Raw genomic sequence first — 27,856 nt, 5'->3', positions numbered from 1 at the left:
ATATTTTCAGCTATATGTTCCCTCTAGTCCTTATTTTCCAAGCCTTGGAAAGGGGGTATTTTTGATTATTTAAAAAGCTGGTGTATAGGACTGGGAGCAGGCCCAAGGCTCTGAGTTCAAACTCTAGTTCTGGAAAAAACAAACCCCTGCAATCCCCCCAAAGGGAAAAAAAAAACAGCACACAAGTTGACTCAAAAAGGAAAAAAAAAGTAGTCATGGCTTTAGACTGTTTGTAAGCCAGTTGCAGAGGAAGTATTTTAGTAAGGGACTCTTCTGTGAAGATTCTTTAAGGGACTAAAAAAGCCTGTCTTGTCTCTCAATTTAAAATAAAATTTGTCCATAAATATCCAGCCTATAAAGTTAGCAAAATTTTTATAATTAGTTTAATATATTTATAGCTTAACTTGTTCATATTTTTTTCCTTTGCATTAAAATACTTAGTAACAAATACTCTTTTTTTAGTTTTCTTATGTGTATCTAATGTGTTGGAATTCTAACATACATATTTTTCTAATTTATAAGTAAAAGCAGTTTACTGTAAGCATTTCTACAGAAAGTCAAAAAAATTTTAAAATCCATTAAAATCCAAACCAAGCTTAAAATAAAGCAATTTTGCTCTAAAAACATTTTGTAGTTGAAAAATGAAGAAATACGCCTCTGCATAGTTTTAAAAAAATACAAATAACTTTCATCTTTTCACTTGAAAAAGGTTAATGTTTTGAATGTTGCATGTCAGCCTTATTAGATATACATTTACATACATTTTTGTGAGTAGATAAACTGCTGTTAGTTGCATCCCAAAGGGTCTTTACTAGAGAGTGGCTTACTTTTATCCCACTGGTGTGACCCAATTGCATACCAGTTCTCCTTCTTCCCTTAGAGAGAGACTCTGAGCTGTTGCGTGAACGTGAATCCGTTTTACGTTTACGTGAGCGAAGGTGGCTTGATGGAGCCTCATTTGATAATGAGAGGGGCTCTACCAGCAAGGAAGGAGAGCCAAACTTGGATAAGAAGAATACACCTGTTCAAAGTCCAGTCTCTCTAGGAGAAGATTTGCAGTGGTGGCCTGATAAGGTATTTGGGAAAAATTCACACCCTTTCTATTTAAATGGATTCCTTGTTCCTTTTATTCCTCCTGTTTTATTTATTTAGAACTTTGTTTGGATTTTTCAAAAGAAGAGAAAATCACAAAGATAAAGTGATATTTTTGTTTTGTTTTGAAATACAAGTAGAGCGTCTTTATTTGGCACTAGGTTAGTCATCTCAGAAAGATGTTTTCAGTGATGCTGTAAATCAGAGAAATCTGGATGGTGGTTCTCGCTACACACCAGGTTTCTGTTTCAAGACTTCTTTTCTGGTAATAATTCCTCTGATAACTGTTTCACTCCTCAGTAGACATTTGTTTTGACAAATTTGAAATGTCAGGTGGACCCCAGTTTCTCCAGGGTGGGTTTGTGGTCATTGATGATGCAGCATGCATGTCAGGACAAGATGAAAGGTCTGTGTTTTCTTGATTAGTTAACTGTCCCATTTGTTTGACAGTGAGTTCTGACAGACCCTTTGCTTTGAATGCTATGGAAGCAGCAGGCTGAATAGGAATGGACTGTAGGAATTTTGCTCAGCATCCTGAGAAATGGTGCAGTGAGTGGAATTGAGAAAGTGTCCAGGATTTAAGTTGCTTTGAATCTTTTAAAAACTCATCACTATACAAGTGAAATGCAGTCAGTGCATCCTATTGATGGCATGTTTGTTTCATTGTCCCAAGTAGTTGGTAATTTATCTTCAAAGGCTATTGTAGGAGACCATATGTTTTGCACTTGTTTTTTAATTGTGCCTGTTTCTTATTCCTAGAGAGTTCAGTAGAAAATTTTCTTAAGCACAGATAAATCAAAAGAAGATGAGACTTTAAGGTTAATCACCAACAAATAAGAATTTTTTTTTCTTGCTTTAAATTTGAACTCTAATTTGGGAAAATATTATTTAACTTCCAAATTTGTTTCCTTAGTTACTGTGAGACTTGATGTTATTTTGCTCTGCATTCAGCTCGTGTGGAAAACTTGAGTGCAAGAGAGACCATGAATTTTAATCAGTGTCTGAAAGCAAAAGGTTATTCTATTTCTTTGACAGCTGCCAAACTTGCACTGAATAGCATTCCCTCCCTTATTTTCATAAAACTGGAAACATCCTAATGTCAGCTTTGACCTCCATGAGTAGCAAGTGATTTAAACCATCAGGTCTTTACTTTTTTGAGGGGGAGGAGTTTAGAAGTTGTATGTTACTCTGTTTTCTATTTTTCTTGCCTGGATCATGCTAGAACTGTGTCTGTTTCCTATTGGCAGGAAAAATAGAGAACTCAGGAATTATTTAATAGCACCATCACATGTTATTAGTTTAGGCTTCTTTACCATATATTGTCTTAAACCTGGCTACATGTGTAGCCAGGTTTTCCCTGGTCCTTGTACCCTGTGAGATTTAGCCATTTTTTGTTGGCATTTATGGATAGGCATGTTGTGGTACAGTTTATTTCTAACTGTAATTACTAACTGTACAGACTCTTACTGTGTTATTTCCTTGGTTTGTTTAGACATTGAATGTATGGAAGAAGAGCAGTATGTGAAAGAAAGTATATCCTACTTCTACCGTTTTATCTAATTTAAAGAAACACGCTTTATTAGCTCAGTATTGAATTTCCTAGAAATCAAAATTTTCATTTCTGTGTAATAAAATAGCTTTAAGCCCAATTATTATGTTCATTATTATCATAGTCATTAACAAATGCCATTAGATGTTTGTTTGCAGAGCTACTCAGAAGGAGAGTGTAAAGTGCTGTTTCAAATAGAATACATATTCCAAGGTAACATTTGGAAGCAAAATGTTAAGAGCAGAAGAGGATGCACCTTTTGTTTTATCTCCTCCCTGTCACAGACATTTGTTGACTGGTGGCTGCTAAAATCATGGTGCGTTGGTAGAAAGTGGGGCCATATTGTTAGGAAGACCAGATTTCCTCATGAAACTAGAAGTCTAATACAGGAGACAGATGATAATTAGTCATACAAATTATTACTTATTCTTGAAATGTGGATCTTTTTATAATCTTGTTCTACCTTTTTAAATCTTGATATCTGTTGCATTATTTTGGTAGACTTGTGTATTTCTACATCCTCAACATATGAAGATGCTAAAAGATAGTCTTAATTTTGTACACAGTAGTTATATGCTGGAATTTAATAACTGGAAAAGGTTTCATGACTTGTTTTTGACCTATTCATAATGGATAAGAATGCTTTACATCTTTGCATATGTCCATGTGGCTTGTTAATGGTAGATTCAGCAATGAAGACAGTTAATGAAAATACTGATTAGTATTTTCCTAATGCATCTTATTTTTTCCTAAACACTAGAAAAAGAATCACTTTCTAGGAGGTGGGATATAAAAATAAACATCCCAGTTTAGTTTCAGAAATTAGTCCAGTATTCTTAAATTCTAAGTGAGGTTAGTATCTGTAGTATTTTTCATTCTTCTTTAGGGTACAACAGGAATTCTACTTTTAAATTAACTGGATTAATGCTACTTTCACAACATTCACTTAGAGGAACAGCCATTTCTTTCAAATTTTACCATTTTTTTCTTAACTCTTTTAAAAAAATTATGTTATTGTTGTACTGGGGTTACATTGTGACATTCACAAAACTGCTTATAATATATCTTAGTTTCACCCCCTCCATCATTCTCCTTTATCCCCTCTGCTCCCATTCGTGGAACAGTTTCAACAGGCCTTGTGTTCAAACCCCCCAGTACTGCTGACCTGCAAGATTTGCATACTGAAAATTATAAAACATTCATACTAGAAGCTGAAGAAGACACAAATAGGGATATTCCATGTTCATGGGTCAGAAGAATTGTTTTTAAATTGTCCATATTACCCAAAACAGTGTACAGAATTAGTGCAGTCTCTATCAAAATTCTAATGATATTTTTATAGAAGTAGAAAAGTAAATCTTAAAATTACATGGAACCACCAAAAAAAGTTCATATAGCCAAAGTAATACTGCGAAAGAAAGCAAAGTTGGACGCATCACATTTCCTGATTAAAAAATATATTGCAAAGCTATAGTAATGAAAACAGTATGGTATGGGTATGAAAACAGACCAGTGGAACAGAATAGAACCCATATGTAAATCTAAACATATGTGGCCAACTAATTTTTGACAATGGGACAAAGAAGACACAGTGAGGAAAGAATAGTCTTTTCAATTAGTGGTGCTGGGGAAACTGGATTTCTACATGGAAAAGCATGAAATTGGACTTTTATTTTATACCATATACAAAAATCAATTCAAAATGGACCTAAATATATGGCTTGAACCCATAAAGCTCCTAAAAGAAAAACTTAGGGTGGGGGGAAGTTTGCCTTTTTAATGATTTTTTGATGTCACACTGAAAGCTCAGGGTACGTAGTAAACATAAATGGAAAGTACATCAGACTTAAAAGCTTCTGCACAGCAGAGGAATCAACAAAATGAAAAGGCAGTCTGTGAATGGGAAATAGCTATATTACTACCTGTGAAATAGGGATTAATAGCTAAAATTTACAGAGAACTCTTAGAGATCAATATCGGAAACATAAATGACCCAAGTAAAAAAATTGGGCAAGTAAGAGAGGCGTGGTTCAAGCCATAGGGTACCTGCTTAGCAAGTGGGAAACCCTAAGTTGAAATCCCAATACCACTACCACCACCACCACCACCAACAACAACAAAAGTCAAATGATCTGAACAGACATTTCTCCAAAGAAGACAATATGTTACAAATTCTCCATGTTACTAATCATGAGGGAAATGCAAATTCATCACCTCTCATCTGTTAGGATGGCTATTATCAAAAATATAAGAGATGAATCTTCACAAGGGTATGGAGAAAAGAGAACTGAACACGGTTGATGAAAAATAGATTGGTACATATGGAAAACAGAACAGAGTTCCTAAAGAAATTAAAAATAGGTCTACCATATGACCCAAAAATTCCTCTTCTGAGTTTATATCCAAAAGAGATGAAGTCAGTCACTAACTTGTGAAGTTATGTGCACTCCCATGTGCATTGCAGTATTATAGGAAGCAGGTCACAGAAGCAATGTACATGTCTGTTGATGGATGAAGGGATAAAGAAAATGTGATATGCAAGAGTATTATTCAGCAGGATGTCTTGCTGTTTGCCACACGTGGGTGGACATTGAGGATATTATGCTAAGTGAAATAAACCAGAAACAGTTAGAAAAATACTGTATGATCTTACCTGTATCTGGTATCTTAAAAAATAAAATAGAATAAAACTGGCTATCATAGATGGCTGAAAAAATGGGAAAATGTACTCAAAGGATTAAAAAGTAGCATAAAGCATATTTAGGATTAACATCTAGAGATAGTGTACGTGTATTAGCAATTTTTGTTAAATAAGTAGATTTTTGTTACCTTTGTTGCAAACAAAAAAGATACTGTGAGATACATAAGCGTTCTGCTTCACTAGTAAGCATTTCACTATTTCAGTGTATCCCATACATCAATACATACAGCCTCAAATACATACAATAAATTACATAGAAATCCATGTTAATTCCATTCACTGAACATAAAATGTTGCTTTGTGTTCTATAACAAAACACACTGTCTGGATTTATTCACTAAGCTCCGAGGAAGAGCTTTAGTGGTGGTTCTGGTAGGTGATAAAAGAAATAGAAGTGATCCAGCAAGTCAGTACTGTTAATTAACAGTCATACCCCTACTGTTATGGATCTGTTTTCATATAGTCTAGGGAAAATAACAAGTAAATTTATTCCCACTAGCCCTTTGAATTGGAGAGTTCTATGTTAATCTGTTTCTTTGAGTGATATTGAGAGGAAACAGACCCATGATATTCGTCTTCTTGGTTAAGTTGTTTGGAGAATTGGAACAAATGATCAAACTTGTTCGTACTGCTTCTCCTTCATTGTGGTTTCTACAGTGATGAGAGGGAAGACAGAGGTTTCTAGAAGTGGATATTGGTTGGGAGAGGTCTTAGTGTTATTGACAACTGGAAGTTTCCAGGAAATATCTGTTAAAAGGTGTGGCACAAATGCAATTTAGTAATGAAATCAAAATGAGAAAGGATCACAAAGGGGAAAACTAGTCATAAGGAGAATAGGGGACAGTTGGTAGGCAAGGGAGAAATGAAGTGTGAATAAACACAGTTGACCAAATTGCACAGCATAACCTTTTGCTGCCATTCCTCTCAACATAGTGTATAGCGTGTTGCATTGAGTGACAGGATTTGGGCCTAGTACTTAATGTTAAAATAGTGTTTGCTACTAGTAGAAAGTTGAGTGAACAAAAAAGGTGAGTGCTTTTTTAAAGCTTTGGCCTATAGTTCATTGCAGTCTTTTTTTTTTTTTTTTTTGACGGTGTCCCCCACCCACCTGTCATCCCAGCAGAAGGGAGATTGGCTGAGGGATAATAAGGATCAGTAGTTCGAGGCCACATCATTTTTTAACAGTTTCTCCCCTTTCAGGAGAGATTTCTAATTTGATGGCTCATGTATGTTACTCACTTAACTGTAAACTTTCTGATTGCATTCAACCACTGATGATTTAATTTTTGTTTAGAAAAGTGGATCTACAAAGTACTGAAACAGTGCCTGTTTACTTGTGCTACTTGCTTTAAAGTAGACCGTAACCTGTTCAGCAGCAGCAATTAGTATTTCATTAAGATAGCACCAGCAGTGTTTTCGATGATGCGCGAAAAGCAAATGAGCTGAAATATACTGTCTCCTTGTGTGCATTAGATTGTTTTGTATTTCTCTGCATACAGAGAAGTTTCTTTTACATGGACAGATTTAAAGCAGGCAAGAATAAGTGATTTTTCTGTCATCTTCTCTAGGGTGGTGGTTATGCCATCATCCATAATTGTCCATTCAGGGCCTCAGAGCTTAGCTGACTGATCCAGGACTTGTCATCCTGGGGAATATTGGCTTATTGCTGAAGGATTACAGACAAGTCATTTCTGAGGTGGACGTACAATAGGGATGATTTGTTTAAGAATTATACTACCAGTAGCAAGTCCTTTACTTGAAGTTGGAGTCAAGATTCATTTGGTCATTCATCAGTTGGTTGGTATGCTCCTACTTTGTGCCATGCACCAAGCTGTTCTTTAGTGACGTCGAGGTGACTTAGACATTGACTGTCCTGCAAGTAACTCAGGAGCACAGAAATACATACAGAGTATAATGTATTCATAATGCGAACAGTGCTAAACTGAAGATATGGGTCGAGCTCTGTAGGTTTAGAGTGGGAAATGACTGATAGATGTGGCAACATTTTCGAGGTTAAGTATGCATTGACCAAGAAGCAGACATATTCCAGACATATTAAGTATGGGCTTAGAATCAGGAAAGGTCACAATGTGTTTGTGGAATAATGAAAAGCTCAGAATTGCTGTTATATGGTAGAGTAGAAGTAGGATGGAGCAGGATTGACAAGAGCCCTCGGCAGCTTACCAAGGAATTACATGTTACACAGTTACTAAGAAGCCAATAGAGTCCTTAGAGCAGTGATAACGATAAGGTTGTTGGGGTTTTATTGTCCGTTTTTAAAGAAATGAACACTGTTGGCACCACGGGAGAAAGATAGGAAAAGGAGAAAATCCAGGCAGTTGTGAGCATAGTAGGATCGTTATAGAAGGGAATTGTGAGAACCCAACCAAAGCAGGGGTAGTGGGAAGAGATGAAGGAAGAATTTGAGAGGAATCTGAGACAAACACAAGCACTGGTTGACTAGTAACTGGCTTGATGAAAGAAGAGGAGTTGGGGAGAGCTCCCAGGTTCCTCTGTCGCCTATTTACAGGGTGGGTGATAAACATTACCCGTGGAGATGGAGACTGTAGATAATGGCAGTGCAGTTTTGAGGAGATGTTAAGTTTGTTTTGGAGATGTTACAGTGCTTTTTAAGACATTCAGGTAGAGAACTCTTGCATGTAAGTCTGGAAATAAGAGATTTCAGGTCTAAAAGCATGGTGCTTTACTGAAGTCACTGAGGATGAGGGTGAAGCTTAATTTAGATAAGGGACAAGGACAGAATTTATGGTAGGGAATGCACGGTGGTGTGAGGGAGATGGAAAAAATAGTCATGGAAGTAGGAAGACTAGTGGAGAGTAGTGACTTGTGAATAAAGGGAGACCAGTTTCCAGAACAAATAAAGAACCAGAGGCAAATGATTTGAAGAGCTATAGAAAAGATAGGTTAATTAAATGCATGAGCATTAATTGGGCAATTGGAATGCCAGTAAGATGAAACATAGGCTAAGTGAGCATTCACTTTACCATGAGAAAAACTGAAAGACAGCTTAGTTTGGATGGTTGTTGGGGTGATATGAGAAGGGGCTGCATTCAGGAGGTGCATGCATGTGTAGCTTATCTTTAAATAATGGAGGAGTGCTTTTCTTTCTCTTAAGACGACAAGTAATGAAGAAGTAAGGATAGTGCGTACATTAAGTAAATCTAGAGGTGGACCATTCAGGAAGTCTTACCTAAAAGCCATTTTCTGGATGAATAGGAGATGAAGTCAGGGGAGCAGCATAATCATTTTTGAATTTGAGCACTTACATTGTACTAAGTTCTGTGCTGTGTGCTTTATATATTAACTACCATTTTAGAGGTTGAAAAGTGAACTCAGAAAAATTACCTAATTTACCTGAAATTACTTAAGTATTCCATGTTTGGGATTTACTTGTTCTGATCCCATTATCTTTAATTTTAACAATGGATGGAGAAGAGAGAATGAGGTAGAAAAAAGGTAGTGTCAGTGAAGCTACCGTGTAGAAAATAGACAGTGGTTTTCAGATAGTCATGGTAAGAGGAAGAGACGAATAGTGGAGAGTTTCAAATTTTGTCTCTCTGCCCTTCTCCCATAGAAGTGACTTGAAAACAGGACTGACTGTTATAGGTAAAATAGAAGATTAATGTTAGTATTCTTTCTCTACAAGTCAGGCATAACTGTTATTTATAAATCTTTATAAACTTTAGTGGAATACTATAACCCATCTAACCAAATAAAATTCTGTATTGGCAAGTTTTGCTGTGAGATTGCTGGGTAGCTTCATGGCTCTGGCAGTTGAGCTGTGGCTCATGGCTCTTATGTTTAAAAATTTTTTTGTTTTATGTACTTGTATTTATTGTTCATGCTTCAAGCTTTTTATAATTTAATTGCACCCCAACTTATTGCATGTATTTCACATTAAAAGTTAATGAACTTTGGGGGCTCAAGGCGTGGCTCAAGTGGTAGAGAGCTTGCGTACCAAGCATGAAGTCTTGAGTTCAAACCCCAGTGCTGGGTGTGTGTGTGGGTGTGGGTGTGGGGGGGTGTGTGTGTGGTAACTTAAAAAACAAAATATAAATATTTGTTTCAGTGGCTCAGAAGAGCCTATGGAGAAGATGACTTATCTTTTGATAGCTGATTTTCCCTGCTTCAACTCCTTATTGTTCTTTTGGTTGTTATTCTGCTTTTGTTTAACTCAGTCACGTTTATTGAGCCACCTACATTGTGAACTCTTCTGAGGGTACAGTGGTAAACAAATAAATATAATAAGCTGTGAACGCTGTGATCTAAAAACAAAGCTGGGTAAGGAGCTAGAATGTGAGGGACATCTCCCTGAAGCAGACTTGATTGAGGAGAGGAAATAAGTTACCTACGCAGAAGTAACACAGGCAAGAGAGAACAGGAAGGACAAGGGTCCTCTGGTGAGGTCATGGTTGACATATAGTCCAGGAAAAGGAAGAAAGCCACTGTGACTTGAGGAGAATGAGTTCCTGGAGGGAGCCCGGGTCTTCTGAGGACCTTGTAGTCTGCCCTAAAGATACTGGATAGCTGTGGTTTAAAGTGCTGATGATTAATTTAGATTTGGTAGTGATTAAAGTGATAGTGTCTAAACCTGATGATTTGACAATTTTCATGTTTTTATAGTAATTTTTCTTACTTTATAGGATGGAACAAAATTTATTTGTATTGGAGCTCTATACTCTGAGCTTTTGGCTGTTAGCAGTAAAGGAGAACTTTATCAGTGGAAGTGGAGTGAATCTGAACCTTATAGAAATGCCCAGGTATTTTCTTATATTAAATCTTGCATTGAATAGCTCTACATATCAACATAAAAAATAATATTTTTTTATGCTTTCAAAGAATCCTTCATTACATCATCCACGAGCAACATTTTTGGGGTTAACCAATGAAAAGATAGTCCTCCTGTCTGCAAACAGCATAAGAGCAACTGTAGCTACAGAAAATAACAAGGTAGGAATCACTTTGCACCAATAAACATTTCATGCTTATATTCTTGGTTTTCTTTCTCCCCTTGCCCCTTTTCATCTTTTCATTTTCTTTCTGTCTAACTATGTCCATAAATACAAGTGTTTCAAGCCTTAGGAGGGTAATTCATTGTCTAATTTTTATTGTTATTGGGTAATTTAAAACCCTTAAAAATAGCTTTCTACTTTAAGGAAAGAAAAAAATACTGAAGAAAAATAAAAGAGGAAGGCGATCTCTAGAATTTCTTTAAAAAGATAAAGTTTGGATATTATATCTCAAATGATAAGTTTACCTTCAAAGTCATAGTATTCTATTAAAAATTGTTGGAGCAAGCTGAGCCTGGTGGCACATGTCTGTAATCTTAGTATTTGGGAGGCTGATGCTGAATAATTGCAAGTTCCAGGTCAGCCTGGGGGTACATGGCAAGACTGGTCGTTTTTTTGTTTTGTTTTTTTTAAATAAAAGGGACAGATGTTTAGTTTTGGTTAGTACCTTAAAGATGGCCTTAGATATTCACATCAGTAGCTGCTATTTTGTTTTATATGTAAAGAAAGTATTTTGGTTTCTAGTCTTACTAGGAACCTTTCCTGGGCGGGTGGAATGGCTCAAGTGGTAGAGCACCTCTCTTGTAAGAGTGAGGCCCTGAGTTCAAACTCCTGTAAAAAAGCTCCCCCAAGCCCTCCAAAAAAAAAAAAAAAACCTTTCCTGAATATTACTTTTATAGTAAGTATACTTTTATAGTGGTTAGCTCAAAACATTTTAGAATTCAGTCCACAAAGTATGTGTGTCTTACCCTAGTTTTGATCACAATACTTTTGGAAAAATAACCTCTACTATTTATTCTTTAGGTTGCTACATGGGTGGATGAAACTTTAAGTTCTGTGGCTTCTAAGTTAGAGCACACTGCGCAGACTTACTCTGAACTTCAAGGAGAACGGATAGTTTCTTTACATTGCTGTGCCCTTTATACCTGTGCCCAGCTGGAGAACAATTTATATTGGTGGTGAGTTTGAGGGAGGGGGAATTTCTTTCAGTGAATACTTTTGTAGACATACAGAACTGCTTTGAGCAGTGGATGTATTTTTGTAGGGAGGGAAATTCTACTTTAGTGCAAAACTATATTAAAAGAGCTTAAAAGATAATTTCTTAGTGACTATATTGCTAGATTTTATGAAAGGTACAAAGTAGAAAAATTATTTAGAGTCCTATCACTGAAAATAACTACTGCTAACATTTGGGGTATTTTTAGTTGATCTTTTTTCCTCCTGTATGTAAATCTGTACTTTATGTAATTGGAAATGTAGGATGTATAGTATTTTTAAAATTTCATTTCATGAGTGTTTTCTTCCTTATTTAAACTATAGCTCTACTACTTGAAGGTGTCTAAATTTATTCTTTGTTGTATTTTAAGGTATTATCTATAAATTTGTATTGACAATAATAGTATATAGGGAAGGCTCCTAATGAAATATACTTACTTGTAAGAGAAATACCACTGGATTCCTTTTCTATAAAATGTAATCATAAAGGTTTAATAAAACTGAATCCAGTTATTTATTAAATCTGTGAACATGCTGCAATTAAGAATAATGTCTGAGAAAGAATATTAGAGCATCAGTACCTCAGACATTCTTAAATGATAATACGTAATTTTAGGTTTATTTAGTTTTGGGGCTTTTTGCTGCTTATTTGACCAACTTATGGTTTTCCTTTTCAGGGGTGTAGTCCCTTTTAGTCAAAGGAAGAAAATGTTAGAGAAAGCTAGAGCCAAAAATAAAAAGCCCAAGTCCAGTGCTGGTATTTCTTCCATGCCTAACATCACTGTTGGTACCCAGGTAAGTGATTAAAATTAACTGTCCTGAGGGACATCATTTCTCTTTTTAAAAAGTCACTTTTTTGTAAACAATTGGTCTATAAACAATTTTATAGGTGAATACCATTGAAAGACCAAGTTCCAATAGCAATAAATGTGTCACATCATTCTTCATTCAGTAGTTGACTAATATATATTCTGGTCCTGTGTCAGTAATAGTAGTATTAGTAAGGAATCCCCTTTGCCTGGTTTTAAGCATCATTTGGTATTTTTAAAATACAGAGCCTGGAGCTACTCTTACCAAAAACTTAGTTTGCCTTGCGGGTAGGACCTGACATCACTGTGTTTGACAGTCTAGAAGATGCTGCTCTGTGGGAGTATTAAGAGCTGGAGGCTTTGTCAAATAGTTGCATTTCTACTGCTTTCTATTTTGGGGCTCTGAGATGGTTTACATTTGTACAGGAATCTTATTGAAGGTGATTTTCTAATACTGCAGTGATTCTTAAGTGTGATCTGCTGCTTCCTTGCTCCTTCAGGGAGCAAAGCCCTTCATTTTCCAATCATATCTGGGTGAAGTTGAACTGTCTCCATATGCTTAAGTCAAAATACAACATCATAGATTGAATGCAGAGGAAGACATGAAAATTCAGCTGTCTTCTACTGAATCTGACATCAAGAGAATTGCAAAATGCAAACAATGCCACTGTTGACTAATATTTTTGAAAATCTAGTTACTTTTATAGAATTGTTTTTATTAACATGGCTGTTTATTAACGTTAATATTTGAACATTTCTCAGTTTTAATTAATACATTTAATTCACTGATATTTAAAACTAGAGATGACCCATATAAACAAAAGATTTTGGGGATACTCGTTAGTATTTAATAGTGGAAATGAGTCCTGTAATCCAGAGGCTGTTCGTGGCCTCTTGTGTTTCCATATAAATTTAACAGTAGATTTTTCAATCTCTTTAATGAATGTCATTGGAATTTTGATGGGAATTGCATTAAACATGTAGATTACTTTGGGGAGTATCGACATTTTTACTATGTTGATTCTACCAATCCATGAGCATGGGAGATCTCTCCACTTTCTATAGTCTTCCTCAATCTCTTTCTTCAGAAGTGTATAGTTTTCCTTGTAGAGGTCTTTCACATCTTTTGTTAGGTTTACACCTAGGTATTTGATTTTGTTTGAGGCTATTGTAAATGGAATTGTTTTCATACATTCTTTTTCCGTTTGCTCATTGTTAGTGTATGGAAATGCTAATGATTTTTCTATGTTGATTTTATATCCTGCTACCTTGCTATAGCTATTGATGATGTCTAGAAGCTTCTGAGTAGAGTTTTTTGGGTCTTTAAGGTATAGGATCATGTCGTCTGCAAATAGGGATATTTTGACAGTTTCTTTACCTATTTGTATTCCTTTTATTCCTTCTTCTTGCCTAATTGCTCTGGCTAGGAATTCCAGTACTATGTTGAATAGGAGTGGAGATAGTGGGCATCCTTGTCTGGTTCCTGATTTTAGAGGGAGTGGTTTCAGTTTTTCTCCTTTAAGTATAATGCTGGCTGTAGGTCATATATAGCTTTTATAATGTTGAGGTACTTTCCTTCTATTCCTAGATTTCTTAGAGCTTTTATCATGAAATGGTGTTGGATCTTATCAAAGGCTTTTTTTGCATCTATTGAGATGATCAAGTGGTTTTTGTCTTTGCTTCTGTTAATGTGGTTTATTACGTTTATTGATTTTCATATGTTGAACCACCCCTGCATCCCTGGGATGAAGCCTGCTTGGTCGTGGTGAATAATCTTTTTTGATGTGTTGCTGAATTTGGTTTGCCATTATTTTGTTGAGGATTTGTGCGTCAATGTTCATTTAGGAGATTGTCCTATAGTTCTCCGTTTTGGAGGTGTCGTTGCCTGGTTTTGGGATAAGTGTAATACTGGCTTCATAAAATGTGTTAGGCAGTTTTCCTTCCCTTTCTATTTCGTGGAACAGTTTAAGGAGGGTTGGTATCAGTTCTTCTTTAAAGGTCTGATAGAATTCAACAGAGAATCCATCAGGTCCTGGACTTTTCTTTTTGGGGAGACTCTTGATTGCTGCTTCAATTTCATTTTGTGTTATAGATCTATTCAGGTGATTAATTTCCTCTTGGTTCAGTTTTGGGTGGTCATATGTATCTAGAAATCTGTCCATTTCTTTAAGATTTTCAAATTTATTTGAGTATAGGTTCTCAAAGTAGTCTCTGATGATTTCCTGGACTTCCATGGTGTTTGTTGTTATCTCCCCTTTTGCATTCCTGATTCTACTAATTTGGGTTTTTTTCTCTCCTCATTTTAGTCAGATTTGCCAAGGGTCTATCGATCTTGTTTATTTTTTCAATGAACCAACTTTTTGTTTCATTAATTCTTTGTATGGTTTTTTTAGTTTCTATTTTGTTGATTTCATCTCTTATTTTTATTATTTCTCTCCTATTTGTTTTGGGATTTGCTTGTTCTTGTTTTTCTAGGAGTTTGAGATGTATCATTAGGTCATTGATTTGGGATCTTTCAGTTTTTTTAATAAATGCACTCATGGCTATAAACTTTCCTCTCAGGACTGCCTTAGCTGTGTCCCATAGGTTCCGGTAAGTTGTGTTTTCATTTTCATTGACTTCCAGGAACTTTTTAATTTCCTCTTTTATTTCATCGATGATCCATTCTTCAGTAAGTAATGAGTTATTTAGTTTCCAGCTGTTTGCATGTTTTTTGTCTTTACTTTTGTTGTTGAGTTCTACTTTGACTGCATTGTGATCAGATAGTATGCATGGTATAATTTCCGTTTTCTTATATTTGCTGAGACTTGCTTTGTGACCTAGGATATGATCTGTTTTGGAGAAGGTTCCATGTGTTGCTGAGAAGAATGTATATTGTGTAGAAGTTGGATGAAATGTTCTGTAGACATCAAGTAGGTCCATTTGATCTATTGCATATTTTAGATCTTGGATTTCTTTATTGATTTTTTGTTTGGATGACCTATCTATTGATGATAATGGGGTGTTAAAGACTCCCACAACCACTGTGTTGGCGTTAATGCATGCTTTTAGGTCTTTCAGGGTATGTTTGATGAAATTGGGTGCATACAGGTTGATGATTATTATTTCCTTTTGGTCTATTTCCCCTTTTATTAGTATGGAATGTTCTTCTTTATTGCATTTGATCAATGTAGGTTTGAAGTCTACTTTGTCAGAGATAAGTATTGCTACTCCTGCCTGTTTTCGGGGGCCACTGGCTTGGTAAATCTTCTTCCAGCCTTTCCTCCTAAGCCATCTCATCTATGCTATGAGATGGGTCTCCTGTAAGCAACAAATTGTTGGATCTTCCCTTTTAATCCATTTCGTCAAGCGGTGCCTTTTGATGGGTGAATTAAGTCCGTTAACATTAAGTGTTAGTACTGATAGGTATGTGGTGATTCCTGTCATTTATTTGTCTTAGTTGTTTGAAAGTTTGATTGTGTGTACCTAAGTTGAGGTTACTCTCTACTGTCTTTTTTTTTTTTTTTTCATTTTTCTTTTATTATTCATATGTGCATACAAGGCTTGGTTCATTTCTCCCCCCTGCCCCCACCCCCTCCCTTACCACCCACTCCACCCCCTCCCGCTCCCCCCCCTCAATCCCAGCAGAAACTATTTTGCCCTTATCTCTAATTTTGTTGTAGAGAGAGTAAAAGCAATAATAGGAAGGAACAAGAGTTTTTGCTGGTTGAGATAAGGATAGCTATACAGGGCATTGACTCACATTGATTTCCTGTGCGTGGGTGTTACCTTCTAGGTTAATTCTTTTTGATCTAACCTTTTCTCTAGTTCCTGGTCCCCTTTTCCTATTGGCCTCAGTTGCTTTAAGGTATCTGCTTTAGTTTCTCTGCGTTAAGGGCAACAAATGCTAGCTAGTTTTTTAGGTGTCTTACCTATCCTCACCCCTCCCTTGTGTGCTCTCACTTTTATCATGTGCTCATAGTCCAATCCCCTTGTTGTGTTTGCCCTTGATCTAATGTCCACATATGAGGGAGAACATACGATTTTTGGTTTTTTGAGCCAGGCTAACCTCACTCAGAATGATGTTCTCCAATTCCATCCATTTACCAGCGAATGATAACATTTCGTTCTTCTTCATGGCTGCATAAAATTCCATTGTGTATAGATACCACATTTTCTTAATCCATTCGTCAGTGCTGGGGCATCTTGGCTGTTTCCATAACTTGGCTATTGTGAATAGTGCCGCAATAAACATGGATGTGCAGGTGCCTCTGGAGTAACAGTCTTTTGGGTATATCCCCAAGAGTGGTATTGCTGGATCAAATGGTAGATCGATGTCCAGCTTTTTAAGTAGCCTCCAAATTTTTTTCCAGAGTGGTTGTACTAGTCTACATTCCCACCAACAGTGTAAGAGGGTTCCTTTTTCCCCCGCATCCTCGCCAACACCTGTTGTTGGTGGTGTTGCTGATGATGGCTATTCTAACAGGGGTGAGGTGGAATCTTAGTGTGGTTTTAATTTGCATTTCCTTTATTGCTAGAGATGGTGAGCATTTTTTCATGTGTTTTCTGGCCATTTGAATTTCTTCTTTTGAGAAAGTTCTGTTTAGTTCACGTGCCCATTTCTTTATTGGTTCATTAGTTTTGGGAGAATTTAGTTTTTTAAGTTCCCTGTATATTCTGGTTATCAGTCCTTTGTCTGATGTATAATTGGCAAATACTTTCTTCCACTCTGTGGGTGTTCTCTTCAGTTTAGAGACCATTTCTTTTGATGTACAGAAGCTTTTTAGTTTTATGAGGTCCCATTTATCTATGCTATCTCTTAGTTGCTGTGCTGCTGGGGTTTCATTGAGAAAGTTCTTACCTATACCTACTAACTCCAGAGTATTTCCTACTCTTTCTTGTATCAACTTAAGAGTTTGGGGTCTGATATTAAGATCCTTGATCCATTTTGAGTTAATCTTGGTATAGGGTGATATACCTGGATCTAGTTTCAGTTTTTTGCAGACTGCTAACCAGTTTTCCCAGCAGTTTTTGTTGAAGAGGCTGCTATTTCTCCATCGTATATTTTTAGCTCCTTTGTCAAAGATAAGTTGCTCATAGTTGTGTGGCTTCATATCTGGATCCTCTATTCTGTTCCACTGGTCTTCATGTCTGTTTTTGTGCCAGTACCATGCTGTTTTTATTGTTATTGCTTTGTAATAGAGTTTGAAGTCAGGTATTGTGATACCTCCTGCATTGTTCTTTTGACTGAGTATTGCCTTGGCTATTTGTGGCCTCTTGTGTTTCCATATAAATTTAACAGTAGATTTTTCAATCTCTTTAATGAATGTCATTGGAATTTTGATGGGAATTGCATTAAACATGTAGATTACTTTGGGGAGTATCGACATTTTTACTATGTTGATTCTACCAATCCATGAGCATGGGAGATCTCTCCACTTTCTATAGTCTTCCTCAATCTCTTTCTTCAGAAGTGTATAGTTTTCCTTGTAGAGGTCTTTCACATCTTTTGTTAGGTTTACACCTAGGTATTTGATTTTGTTTGAGGCTATTGTAAATGGAATTGTTTTCATACATTCTTTTTCTGTTTGCTCATTGTTAGTGTATGGAAATGCTAATGATTTTTCTATGTTGATTTTATATCCTGCTACCTTGCTATAGCTATTGATGATGTCTAGAAGCTTCTGAGTAGAGTTTTTTGGGTCTTTAAGATATAGGATCATGTCTGAAAACAAGATCGATAGACCTCTCTACTGTCTTGCTTTTTCTTTTCCTTTGGTTAGGTGCTGCCTGTCTTTTCATGGTTAAGTTGGGTTTCACTTTCTGTATGTAGAATCCCTTGAGGAATCTTTTGTAGTGGTGGCTTTGTGGTCACATATTGTTTTAGTTTCTGCTTATCATAGAAGACTTTTATTGCTCCATCTATTTTGAATGATAGCTTTGCTGGGTAGAGTATCCTGGGGTTGAAGTTATTTTCATTCAGTGCCCGGAAGATCTCACCCCACGCTCTTCTTGCTTTTAATGTCTCTGTTGAGAAGTCTGCTGTGATTTTGATGGGTTTACCTTTGTATGTTACTTGTTTTTTCTCTTACAGCCTTCAGTATTCTTTCCCTAGTTTCTGAACTTGTTGTTTTAATGATGATATGTCGTGGGGTAGTTCTGTTTTGATCTGGTCTGTTTGGTGTCCTGGAGACCTCTTGCATCTGTATGGGAATATCTTTCTCTAGATTTGGGAAATTTTCCATTATTATTTTGTTGAATAGATTACGCATTCCCTTCGCTTGCACCTCTTCTCCTTTGATGCCCATGATTCTCAAGTTTGGTCTTTTGATGGAGTCGGTGAGTTCTTGTATTTTCTTTTCACAGGTCTTGAGTTGTTTAATTAATAGTTCTTTGGTTTTTCCTTTAATTACCATTTCATCTTCAAGTTCTGAGATTGTCTTCTGTTTATTCTGTTCTGCTGGATTGGCCTTCCGTTTTGTTTTGCAGTTCTGTTTCGTTCTTTTTTCTGAGGATTTCCATATCCTGGCTGTTTTCTTCTTTATTGTTGTCTACTTTTGTCCTGAGTTCATTTATCCATTTATTCATTGTGTTCTCTCTTTCACTTTGGTGTTTATACAGTGCTTCTATGGTTTCCTTTATTTCTTCTTTTGCTTTTTCAAATTCTCTATTTTTATTGTCTTGGAATTTCTTGAGTGTCTCCGGTACATTTTGGTTGACCCTATCCAGTATCATCCCTATAAAATTCTCATTGAGTACCTGTAGTATGTCTTCTTTTAAATTATTCTTGTGGGCTTCATTGGGTCCTTGGGCATAGTTTATCTTCATTTTGTTGGAGTCTGGATCTGAGTATCTGTTTTCTTCATTCCCCTCTGGTTCCTGTACTGATTTTTTGTTGTGGGGAAACTGGTTTCCCTGTTTTTTCTCTCTTCCCGTCATTGTCTTTGGTGGTGTTACTGTCCCTGCACTATGTGCAATTAAGTATTTTCTAGCTTGTAATAATAACAATGGTGCTATTTAGAATGGAAGGGTGAGCGGAGATGGAAAGCAAGAACTTAAAAAAAAGGGAAAAACAAATAAACAGACAAGAAGGAGAAAACAGAACAAGGAATCAGACAAGAAAGTTTCAAAGGTATAAACATGGCTGAACAGACATTAGAGAGACAGAGGATTGAAAATAAAAAATTAAAAAAATAAAGAATAAAAATAAAAAATAAGTAAATGAAAGAACTATCTATATATAAAAATAAAATATAATAAAATGAAAAATAGAAAATTAAAAAAAAAACACCAAAAAACCTCCAAGGTCAAATTCAATGAAGTTTCAGTCTTAATAATTTGGGTGTCCATCTCAGTCTCCCATCCTGGAGATGGTGCCTCAGATGTTGTTCTGTAGTTGTCTCATCAAAGGGGACGCATAAAGTAGAACAAAACTGCACACACACAGACACACAAAAAAAAGCCCCACCAAGTGTCCCCAGTTCAAATGCAATACAGTTTCAGTAAGTTTTTCGGCTTGCAGGTGTAATTTGGTTGTTCTCTCATCAAAGGTAGGGAGAAAAAGAAAAAAAAGCGTCTGGAGGCAGTTCTGAGAGTGGTATCTGCAACTGTGGCTTGCCTGCCTGCTGCTCTCAGCCTGTAGCTGGCGGCATTATTTATGCAGATCTCTGGGGTGAGCTTAGCACTCACCTGGTCCCACAGGCTTTGTTTGCTCAGAGTTCTCCTGTGCGGCGGCCTCTGCTACAGCCTTTCCCCTTTCCAAGCACTGGGAAAGGCGACACTGCCCTGCGTTGTCAGGCCTGCGTGTTTATTTACAGTTCACGTGGGAAGTGGGTCTTCCCTCCTCTCACAAGCGTCCCCGCTCCTGGTTGCTGGCGCGCCCCGCTCCCACCAGAGCCTCTCCGGCCTGCCCGGCTCGTTTATTTACAGTCCCGGGAAGGATTCCCTTCCCCCAATCTTCAGCGCTCAGGGCGCCCCACCCTCTTTCCAGCGTGTCTTAACTGTTCTTATTGCTTAGTACTCAGTTTCTCTTTTTTTCCCGGGTGGAGGTCAGTCTGTCCAGGGGGCTATGCTGCTCTGGCCCAGGCTTGTCTGTGGGGGAACCGCGGTACCGCGAAGCTCACCTGGTCCGCGACTTCCCAAGCCGTATGGGCGCCGGCCACTGGCGGCCCCGGGGGCCTCCTCGTTTCTCCGTTTAACATGAAGTGGAGATTCTCTGCGCCGGCTGGAGATGTGGAGGGGTCAAAGTTTTGCCTTTTCTCGGTGATTATGCCTGCAAAGTGTCTCCAGTGTCTCTCCAAGATTTCACTATAGGAGGCTTGCTTTCTGCTTCCTACCTCTAGCCGCCATCTTGGAATCCTAGTTTCTTTTTAACAGTGGTCTTATTTTGCTGCGTGAATTTTAAAAGTTAATACTAAATTTTTAGCAAACATTAAACTTGCTTATTAATTTTAAGAACAAAATTTTTTATGTTTATTTACTTACTGAATTTCATTTTTTGGTGGTATGGGGTTTAAACTCCGGGCCTTGCATTTTCAAGGCAGGCACTCTACACTTGAGTCACGTCCCCAGCCCAGGAACAAATTTTTGATGGATACCTTTAAGTTAATGCTTTTTCAGCCTTACTGATAACGTAAGATTGTATTGGAAAATCTAGGAAGCAAATACTTTCATGTATTGGATTTTCATACATTTGGAATAACTGTAGTTTGTTGTATAAAGTTATGCTATCTTGATTTTCTTTTGTTTATTAGGTATGCCTAAGAAATAATCCTCTTTATCATGCTGGAGCAGTTGCATTTTCAATTAGTGCTGGGATTCCTAAAGTTGGTGTCTTAATGGAGTCAGTTTGGAATATGAATGACAGCTGTAGATTTCAACTTAGATCCCCTGAGAGCCTGAAAAGCATGGAAAAAGCTAGCAAAACTACTGAAACTAAGTAAGTAATACACCTTGTGATTTTATATCACCTCCTATTTGCTGTGAATGAATGGGAGTAATTAAGTGAGAAGCTTGGGAGGTATACAGTAGCTAGAAATGAGAAATTGCTAAAGTTTTGCTGTTTGCATCTTGGTTAATTATATATTACATTTGTTCTTGGCTGGAGTGGCAGCATAGTGTCCTTTTTTTTTTTTTTTTTTTTTTTTGTCATTTGCTTGTGTTCTTTGCTGATGTTATGTAGCCATAACAATATGTTCAGCCTTATGATTAGGCTGATGTTTTCTTCCTCTCTCCCTGTGTGATTACTTAGTCTGGGGGATTGAACTCAGGGCCTTGTGCTTACTAGGCTGGCACTCTACCACTTGAGCCACTCAGTTCTCATTTGTTTGTTTCTTTGTTTTGCTTTTTATTTTTTGAGACAGAGTCTCTCTGTGTAGCCCAGGCTGGCTTTGAACGTGTGATCCTCCTGCTTTAGTCTCCCAAGTTCTGGGATTAAGAGGTGTACCATCACACCCTGAAATTGATCATCTTAATTTCTGTGTAGTACTTTGCCTGTGTCTTGATCATAGGATAGATTTTATAGTTATTAATGTGCTAGGGAGAGAACTTATATAGAGGAATAAAAGATTTAAAGCTTTTTGGGGTTGGAGGAATATGCGAAGAGAAATACCACCGAATTTTATCAATCTGGGGCTTATTGTTTGGAAGACAAGAATAGAAATCTCTTTTTTTTTTTGATACTGAAGTTTGTACTCAGCCACATGCTTGGTAGGCAGGTGCTCTACCACTTGAGTCATTCTGTCAGCCTTTTTTTTGTGTATTTTGAGATAGTGTCTCACAGACTGTTTGCCCAGGCTGGCTTTGAACTGTGAGCCTCCTGATCTCTGCTTCTTGATGCCAAGCTGGGGATAGAGATAACATGATATGCTAAAAAAAAAGTGCACGAATCTTTTAAAAGTAAATGTATTATAGTTTAGTTTCTGAATTTAAAAACAACTTTAAAGTTTTGAAGTAACTTTTAATTTTATAAAAATAAGTGACCATTATTGTAACATGGGAGAGCATATTCCAGAAATAACCTTTTAAACATTTTGGCTGATTTTCTTTTACCTAATGTGGAAGCATTGAAAAATTACTGAAATTATACTGTGTGTATAGCTTTGTAAAGTTCTGAAAGTTTTTAGTTTGCTTTCCATTTATGCTCAAATGTGATGATTATAACTTTGTTATTTCTCTTAACCTTTAAGTCATACCTGCAGTTTTTTATTCCCGATTAAAGGTTTTTGCTTTGTTTTAGTGGTTTTTTTTTTTAAATGAGATTTATAGGTTTTTCCCCTAATCACATTGGTTTTTATCTTAAAAATAACACAATTTCATTGTTACATGAAGTATGTAAAGAACATTTGACTTTTCTCTTTTGAGGTGCTATTGGTCAAACCCAGGACAAATATAAACTGTATAGAACAGATGATGATAGTCCTTTTCAGATCAGTAACATTCTTTACTAGTCATTGAAGTATCTTCACATAGGTATGCTAGTATTTGTTTCTTTTACCACACAGGGTTTAAAAGCAGCCAGGTGTTGACTGTGTGCCTATGTTGAGTATTCTTCTTAAGATGCTGGTGAAAATAATACTGGTTGTATTTTATATTATTTCTGAACTTTGGTGAAATTACTGGTGAGAAAAATAGGCAACAGGATTAAGATGATGTCCCAGATTATAATATATAAGAATGAAATAACCAGTTTGTAAGCAACATGGCTTGTGTGACTAAAAGTGAATTTGTACTCTTTAATAAATAAAAATATTTATGCTTTTACCACCTGTAGAATGTTGTATAGATGCTGTAGTTAACCCCGCCTAAGACAGGAATTTGCAATATAGCCTAGTCTGGTCTCAAACTTGCTATCCTCTGGTCTCAGCCTCTTGAGGACTGGGATGACAGGCCTGCACCACCTGCCTGGTTCTTTAGTTTATATCTTGAGTAGAGTGTTAGTCAAGTAACTCATAGAAGAGGGATAGTTTATTAATTTTATCACTAGATAGTTTAGAATAGATTTTTATAAACCATTGTCAGACTTCTTTCTTCAAGCTATGAAGTTAATGATTTGAGTGGGCCTTTTTACTCATTTGCCTCCCCCTGTTAAATTGCTATGTCTAAGTCATTGTTTACTGTTGCAGGGTGAAACTTGTTTGTTCAGGAGGCTTATGATAAAGCTAGGTTGATAAATCAAGTATAACCTCATTGTTCTTTCTAGGTAAAACTTGTCTGAATCATTGTCCCTAGTTGTTGATAACTTTGTATGGTGTATTTTCCTTTCTTATGTTAAAATGCTAGTTGAAATAGGCATTATTTACATTTTTTACCATATATAGTCTTCAAGCTATGCCATTTAATAAATTTTAAATATTGTGCTCCCTAAATATACACTGTTTTAATACATTATTTGAAAAGTTGCTGTTATTTCATTTGCCTGATTTTAAGAAGAATGTTATTTCTCATCTTAGGCCTGAAAGTAAACAGGAACCAGTCAAAACAGAAATGGGTCCTCCACCATCTCCAGCATCCACCTGTAGCGATGCATCCTCCATTGCCAGCAGTGCATCTATGCCATATAGTAAGTTTTATGTAGGATGCTTTGGTCCAAACAAGGTCTCAGGTAGATAGTCGTGTTCAGTTTGTTTCTAGCTAGAGTCAAAACATACCATCCTAAAGGTATCTTTTTATATAAGTTGCATTTTATGTAAGTTGCATTTTCACTAGCTTTGATTTTTACACAGCTTTACTTAATGGAAAAATAATATTTATAGTGCTTGCTTTCTGTTAGTTTTGAGAATTACCATTTTTAAAAATATGTAAAATTTCATTGTTGTGATAGAAGGAAATACGTGCCACTAGTTAAGAGTATTTGCCCACCTCTGAGACTCTTAATTTGTAAATTGCTCATGGGTTAGTCACAGCTTCAGCTCGGCTTAAAAGGATCTTCCTTTTAAGCCTTGGTCAGATAACCTTAATTTCTGACAATTCAAAATACGTTTTCTTTCTTTTCCTTTTTTACGGTTATTTGTAGTAGTGTTAGTATAGCAAGGCATTAGCAGCTGTTTTTCCCTTGTGAATTTATTTGAAGTAGAAGATGGTCATAAAATCTCAATTCAGAAAGGGATGACTCATGAAATTGTTATTTAAAAACCTCAATTATGTGTCCCTTAATGATTATTATTCAAATATTTAGATAAAATCTATAAAGTCTCTTTTACATTTTCTTTTTGGTACTTACCATTTTGTTGTTGTCTAAGAACGACGTCGGTCAACCCCTGCCCCAAAAGAAGAGGAAAAGGTGAACGAAGAGCAGTGGTCTCTTCGGGAAGTCGTTTTTGTGGAAGATGTTAAGAATGTTCCTGTTGGCAAGGTTTGTTCAAAACAGCCAAGAATGAGTTAGTAACAGAATTATGATGACACTGGTTGTCCAAGGATTTATTGTTGTTATCTGTGAGCCCTTTCTTCAAGACCTCCTTTAAAGTACCACCTTCAGCAATTGCTTTCGTCCCATCCCTAAATCTGATGTGTGTGGTTCTCCTCTGTCCCTGACAGATGAAGAAGTGACACCTTGCCTTGAACGTTGATGGTCTCTTGTTGCTTTAAAAAGCTCAAAACAGCCAGGTGCCGGTGGCTTGTGTCTGTGATTCAGGAGGCCAGAGATCAGGAGGATCTGGTTTGAAGCCAACCTGGAAAAATAATTTGCGAGTCCCTATCTCGAAAAAATCCTTCACAAAACAACAGAGCTGGCAGAGTGGCTCGAGGTGGAGGCCCTGTGTTCAAACTGCAGTACTGCAATAAATAAATAATTAAATAAGATCATAACAAAAATTATTTTGGATTAGATATATAGAAAAGTTGCACAGGGGTACATTACTGTTGGGGGTGATGTGGGGGAGGCTGCCTGGGATTGAACCTAGGACTTCCTTGCACATACTAGGAAGCACTCCACCACTGAACCGAGCTACCTCCTCAGGTCTTAACATTGCTTTTTTCCCTTTTTTTGCTCTGTTTACTTTAGAAGAATAGAGTTTTATACGAGGGCTGCCCTGGACTGTGATCCTCCCTCATAATTTCCTTTATAGCTGGGATGATAGGTGCTCACCATGACCAAGTTTTTATTGGTTCAGATCAGGTATCTAGAACTTTTTGCCCCTGCTGGCTTTTAACCGTGATTCTCCCAGTCTCTGACTCCTCTGTAGCTGGAATTATAGGTGTCAGCTACTGTGCTCAGCACTTTCATTTTTGATACAGTTCATTCTGTGGAACTATTAGACCATGCAAATTGAGATCATCTTCAGTAAAATTTGAAATTTCATATTAACACTGAAAAAAAATCTACTGTTCTGAGTCACTGTCTTTCTCCTCTTCCCTGAAGAGTTTTTTCTTCTTCTAAAAGGCCATCAGCTATGTCATTAATTTCACCTTTCCCCCTCAGCACATACTTAAAACATACCTCTAGCATGGAGTATCTGCAAAGGAAAGGTATTCCTGATTGCTTTTTAGTTTCTAAATTAGAAAAGAGTAGATGATACACTGTGTTATACAGTTTATAAAGACTTTTTAATAAGGCCTGTTTGATGAACTCTAGTTTATGAGCAGGTGTTTTCTTTTGAGAAGTTCATACTGGCTCAGAATCAAGTATCAAGTATCAAGTAGCAGAGGTAAAATTCACATGTCTGGGTTTAATGTCCTGTTGCTTGTTTTTCTGTGCACTGCTGACTCATTCCTGTGTTGACCACTATAGTAGCTACTACCTGTATATGTGGCTGTTTAAATAATATTAAAAAGTCAAGCTCCTTGGTCACATTAACTCCATTTCAGGTGCTCAGTGGCTGTGTAGGGTATTCGACAGTTCTAGAGCAGAACACTGCCATCATCAAGAAAGTTTTGTCAGTCAGTGCTGCTTTAAGCTAATAGAGGGAAAATGGGGATTTCGTGGGTTATAGTTGTTCAGTTCATTGCTAAACATTCAGTGGCTTATGGGCCTGTTTTTTGAGCCTTCAATATAGACACGAACAACAAAGCTTTAATGATTCTGTCTAGGTTAATTTTGTAACTTGAAGTAATTAAATGCCTTCATTGTTAAGATAGTTCAATGCATAGAATTTATGTATTGATTTCATATAAGTTGTCAATATTCAATATATTTGCCTATATTTCTAGGTGCTAAAAGTTGATGGTGCCTATGTTGCTGTAAAATTTCCAGGAACATCCAGTAATTCAAATTGTCAGAGCAGCTCTGGTTCAGATGCTGACCCTTCCTCTCTCCTTCAGGATTGTAGGTTACTTAGGATTGATGAACTGCAGGTAAGTATAGAGGAGTCCTTCAGCACATGACTATTAGGACTTATTGAGTATGTTTCGGAGTTTGAGAGCAAAATTCCTTTTGTTGTTATGCAGGTTGTCAAAACTGGTGGAACTCCAAAAGTTCCTGACTGTTTTCAGAGGACTCCTAAAAAGCTTTGTATACCTGAAAAAACAGAAATACTAGCTGTTAATGTAGATTCCAAAGGTAAAGATTTTATAACTATTTCAGTTAGCATACTCTATCACTTAGGTTATACTTGTGCAGTAAATGGGAATAGGATAAAAAGTAGAGGCATTGACAATTGACATTTTCCCTCTGTGAGTAATGTTACAGAATGAATTGATTCACAGTGTGACCAGAGAGGTCAAACTTTGGTAGATTTTTTAATAGAAATCATTAAAAATATATAAGTTTTTCTTTGCTTTTATGTTTCCTGAAGGTGTGCATGCTGTTTTGAAGACTGGAACCTGGGTACGGTACTGTATCTTTGATCTTGCTACAGGAAAAGCTGAACAAGAAAATAACTTTCCTACAAGCAGCATTGCTTTTCTTGGTCAAAATGAGAGGAATGTGGCCATTTTCACTGCTGGACAGGTAAGAAGCTCATTTTTGCTTTTCAAAAGTAATACAACAATACTGACATTTTTGTGACACTTAGGGTTTGTCTCTGGTTTGCTTAGTAGTAAACTATTGAAGAATTTAACTATTCACATCTTGTTAGGTTTTCAAAAATTCATTATTACCAAATTTAAAAATATACCTAGTGTAAAACCATTTTTGACTGGGAGCCAAACCATTATTTTCTGTCTGTTTTAGGAATCTCCTATTATTCTTCGAGATGGAAATGGTACTATCTACCCAATGGCCAAAGATTGCATGGGAGGAATAAGGGATCCTGATTGGCTTGATCTTCCTCCTATTAGTAGTCTTGGGATGGGTGTGCATTCTTTAATAAATCTTCCTGCCAATTCAACAATCAAAAAGAAAGCTGCTATTATCATCATGGCTGTAGAGGTAATTTGACTTTTGAAACTACTTGGCATTTTAATTCACAAGGTTCTGCTAGAATCTAGAGAAAAATCTTTAATAGATCATTCATTACCCCTCTACAATAGCTAACATTATCAGTTAGGATCACAGAGACATCAGTGAATATGGTACAATTTTGTTGGAGAATGGCATACACAATGTTGGGGTGCACATTGTGGATGTAGGGTTAAAATCAGACTGACCATACGAAGGTTTCCTTAACTAAAATACAGGCAGACGCTTCAATGCTTAGATAGGGGTGAAGGTGGCACCAAGAGTAGTCTTTGAGAATCTCATTAGTATGTTGGTAGAGTGTGTATGTTATTTTGATATAACTAGAAGTAGGGATCATATTGGTCAGTGCGTAGCAACTGATAAGGC

The 27,856-nt window shown here is 36.7% G+C and overlaps 1 protein-coding gene across 9 annotated transcripts in view; it reads left to right on the top strand.

Annotated features, from left to right (window-relative positions):
* The window catches only part of Ubr5 (ubiquitin protein ligase E3 component n-recognin 5), a 139,861-nt gene that overhangs the window by 53,361 nt on the left and 58,644 nt on the right, over nt 1-27,856 (top strand). For 7 of the 9 annotated variants that reach the window (XM_074068956.1, XM_074068955.1, XM_074068951.1 and 4 more), the window contains exons 9-20: nt 863-1,074; nt 10,007-10,123; nt 10,203-10,313; nt 11,177-11,331; nt 12,046-12,163; nt 20,910-21,094; nt 23,607-23,716; nt 24,396-24,508; nt 26,302-26,445; nt 26,539-26,650; nt 26,886-27,040; nt 27,263-27,460. In XM_074068956.1, the coding sequence (XP_073925057.1) occupies nt 863-1,074; nt 10,007-10,123; nt 10,203-10,313; nt 11,177-11,331; nt 12,046-12,163; nt 20,910-21,094; nt 23,607-23,716; nt 24,396-24,508; nt 26,302-26,445; nt 26,539-26,650; nt 26,886-27,040; nt 27,263-27,460 (1,730 nt within the window). The remainder of the gene's footprint in view (nt 1-862; nt 1,075-10,006; nt 10,124-10,202; nt 10,314-11,176; nt 11,332-12,045; nt 12,164-20,909; nt 21,095-23,606; nt 23,717-24,395; nt 24,509-26,301; nt 26,446-26,538; nt 26,651-26,885; nt 27,041-27,262; nt 27,461-27,856) is intronic. The other 2 variants (XM_074068958.1, XM_074068953.1) reach the window with 1 other exon arrangement.

The sequence above is a fragment of the Castor canadensis genome, chromosome 3 (genome assembly GCF_047511655.1).
Source record: "Castor canadensis chromosome 3, mCasCan1.hap1v2, whole genome shotgun sequence".
NCBI lineage: Eukaryota > Metazoa > Chordata > Mammalia > Rodentia > Castoridae > Castor > Castor canadensis.
This window is presented reverse-complemented; position numbering and strand designations above follow the sequence as displayed.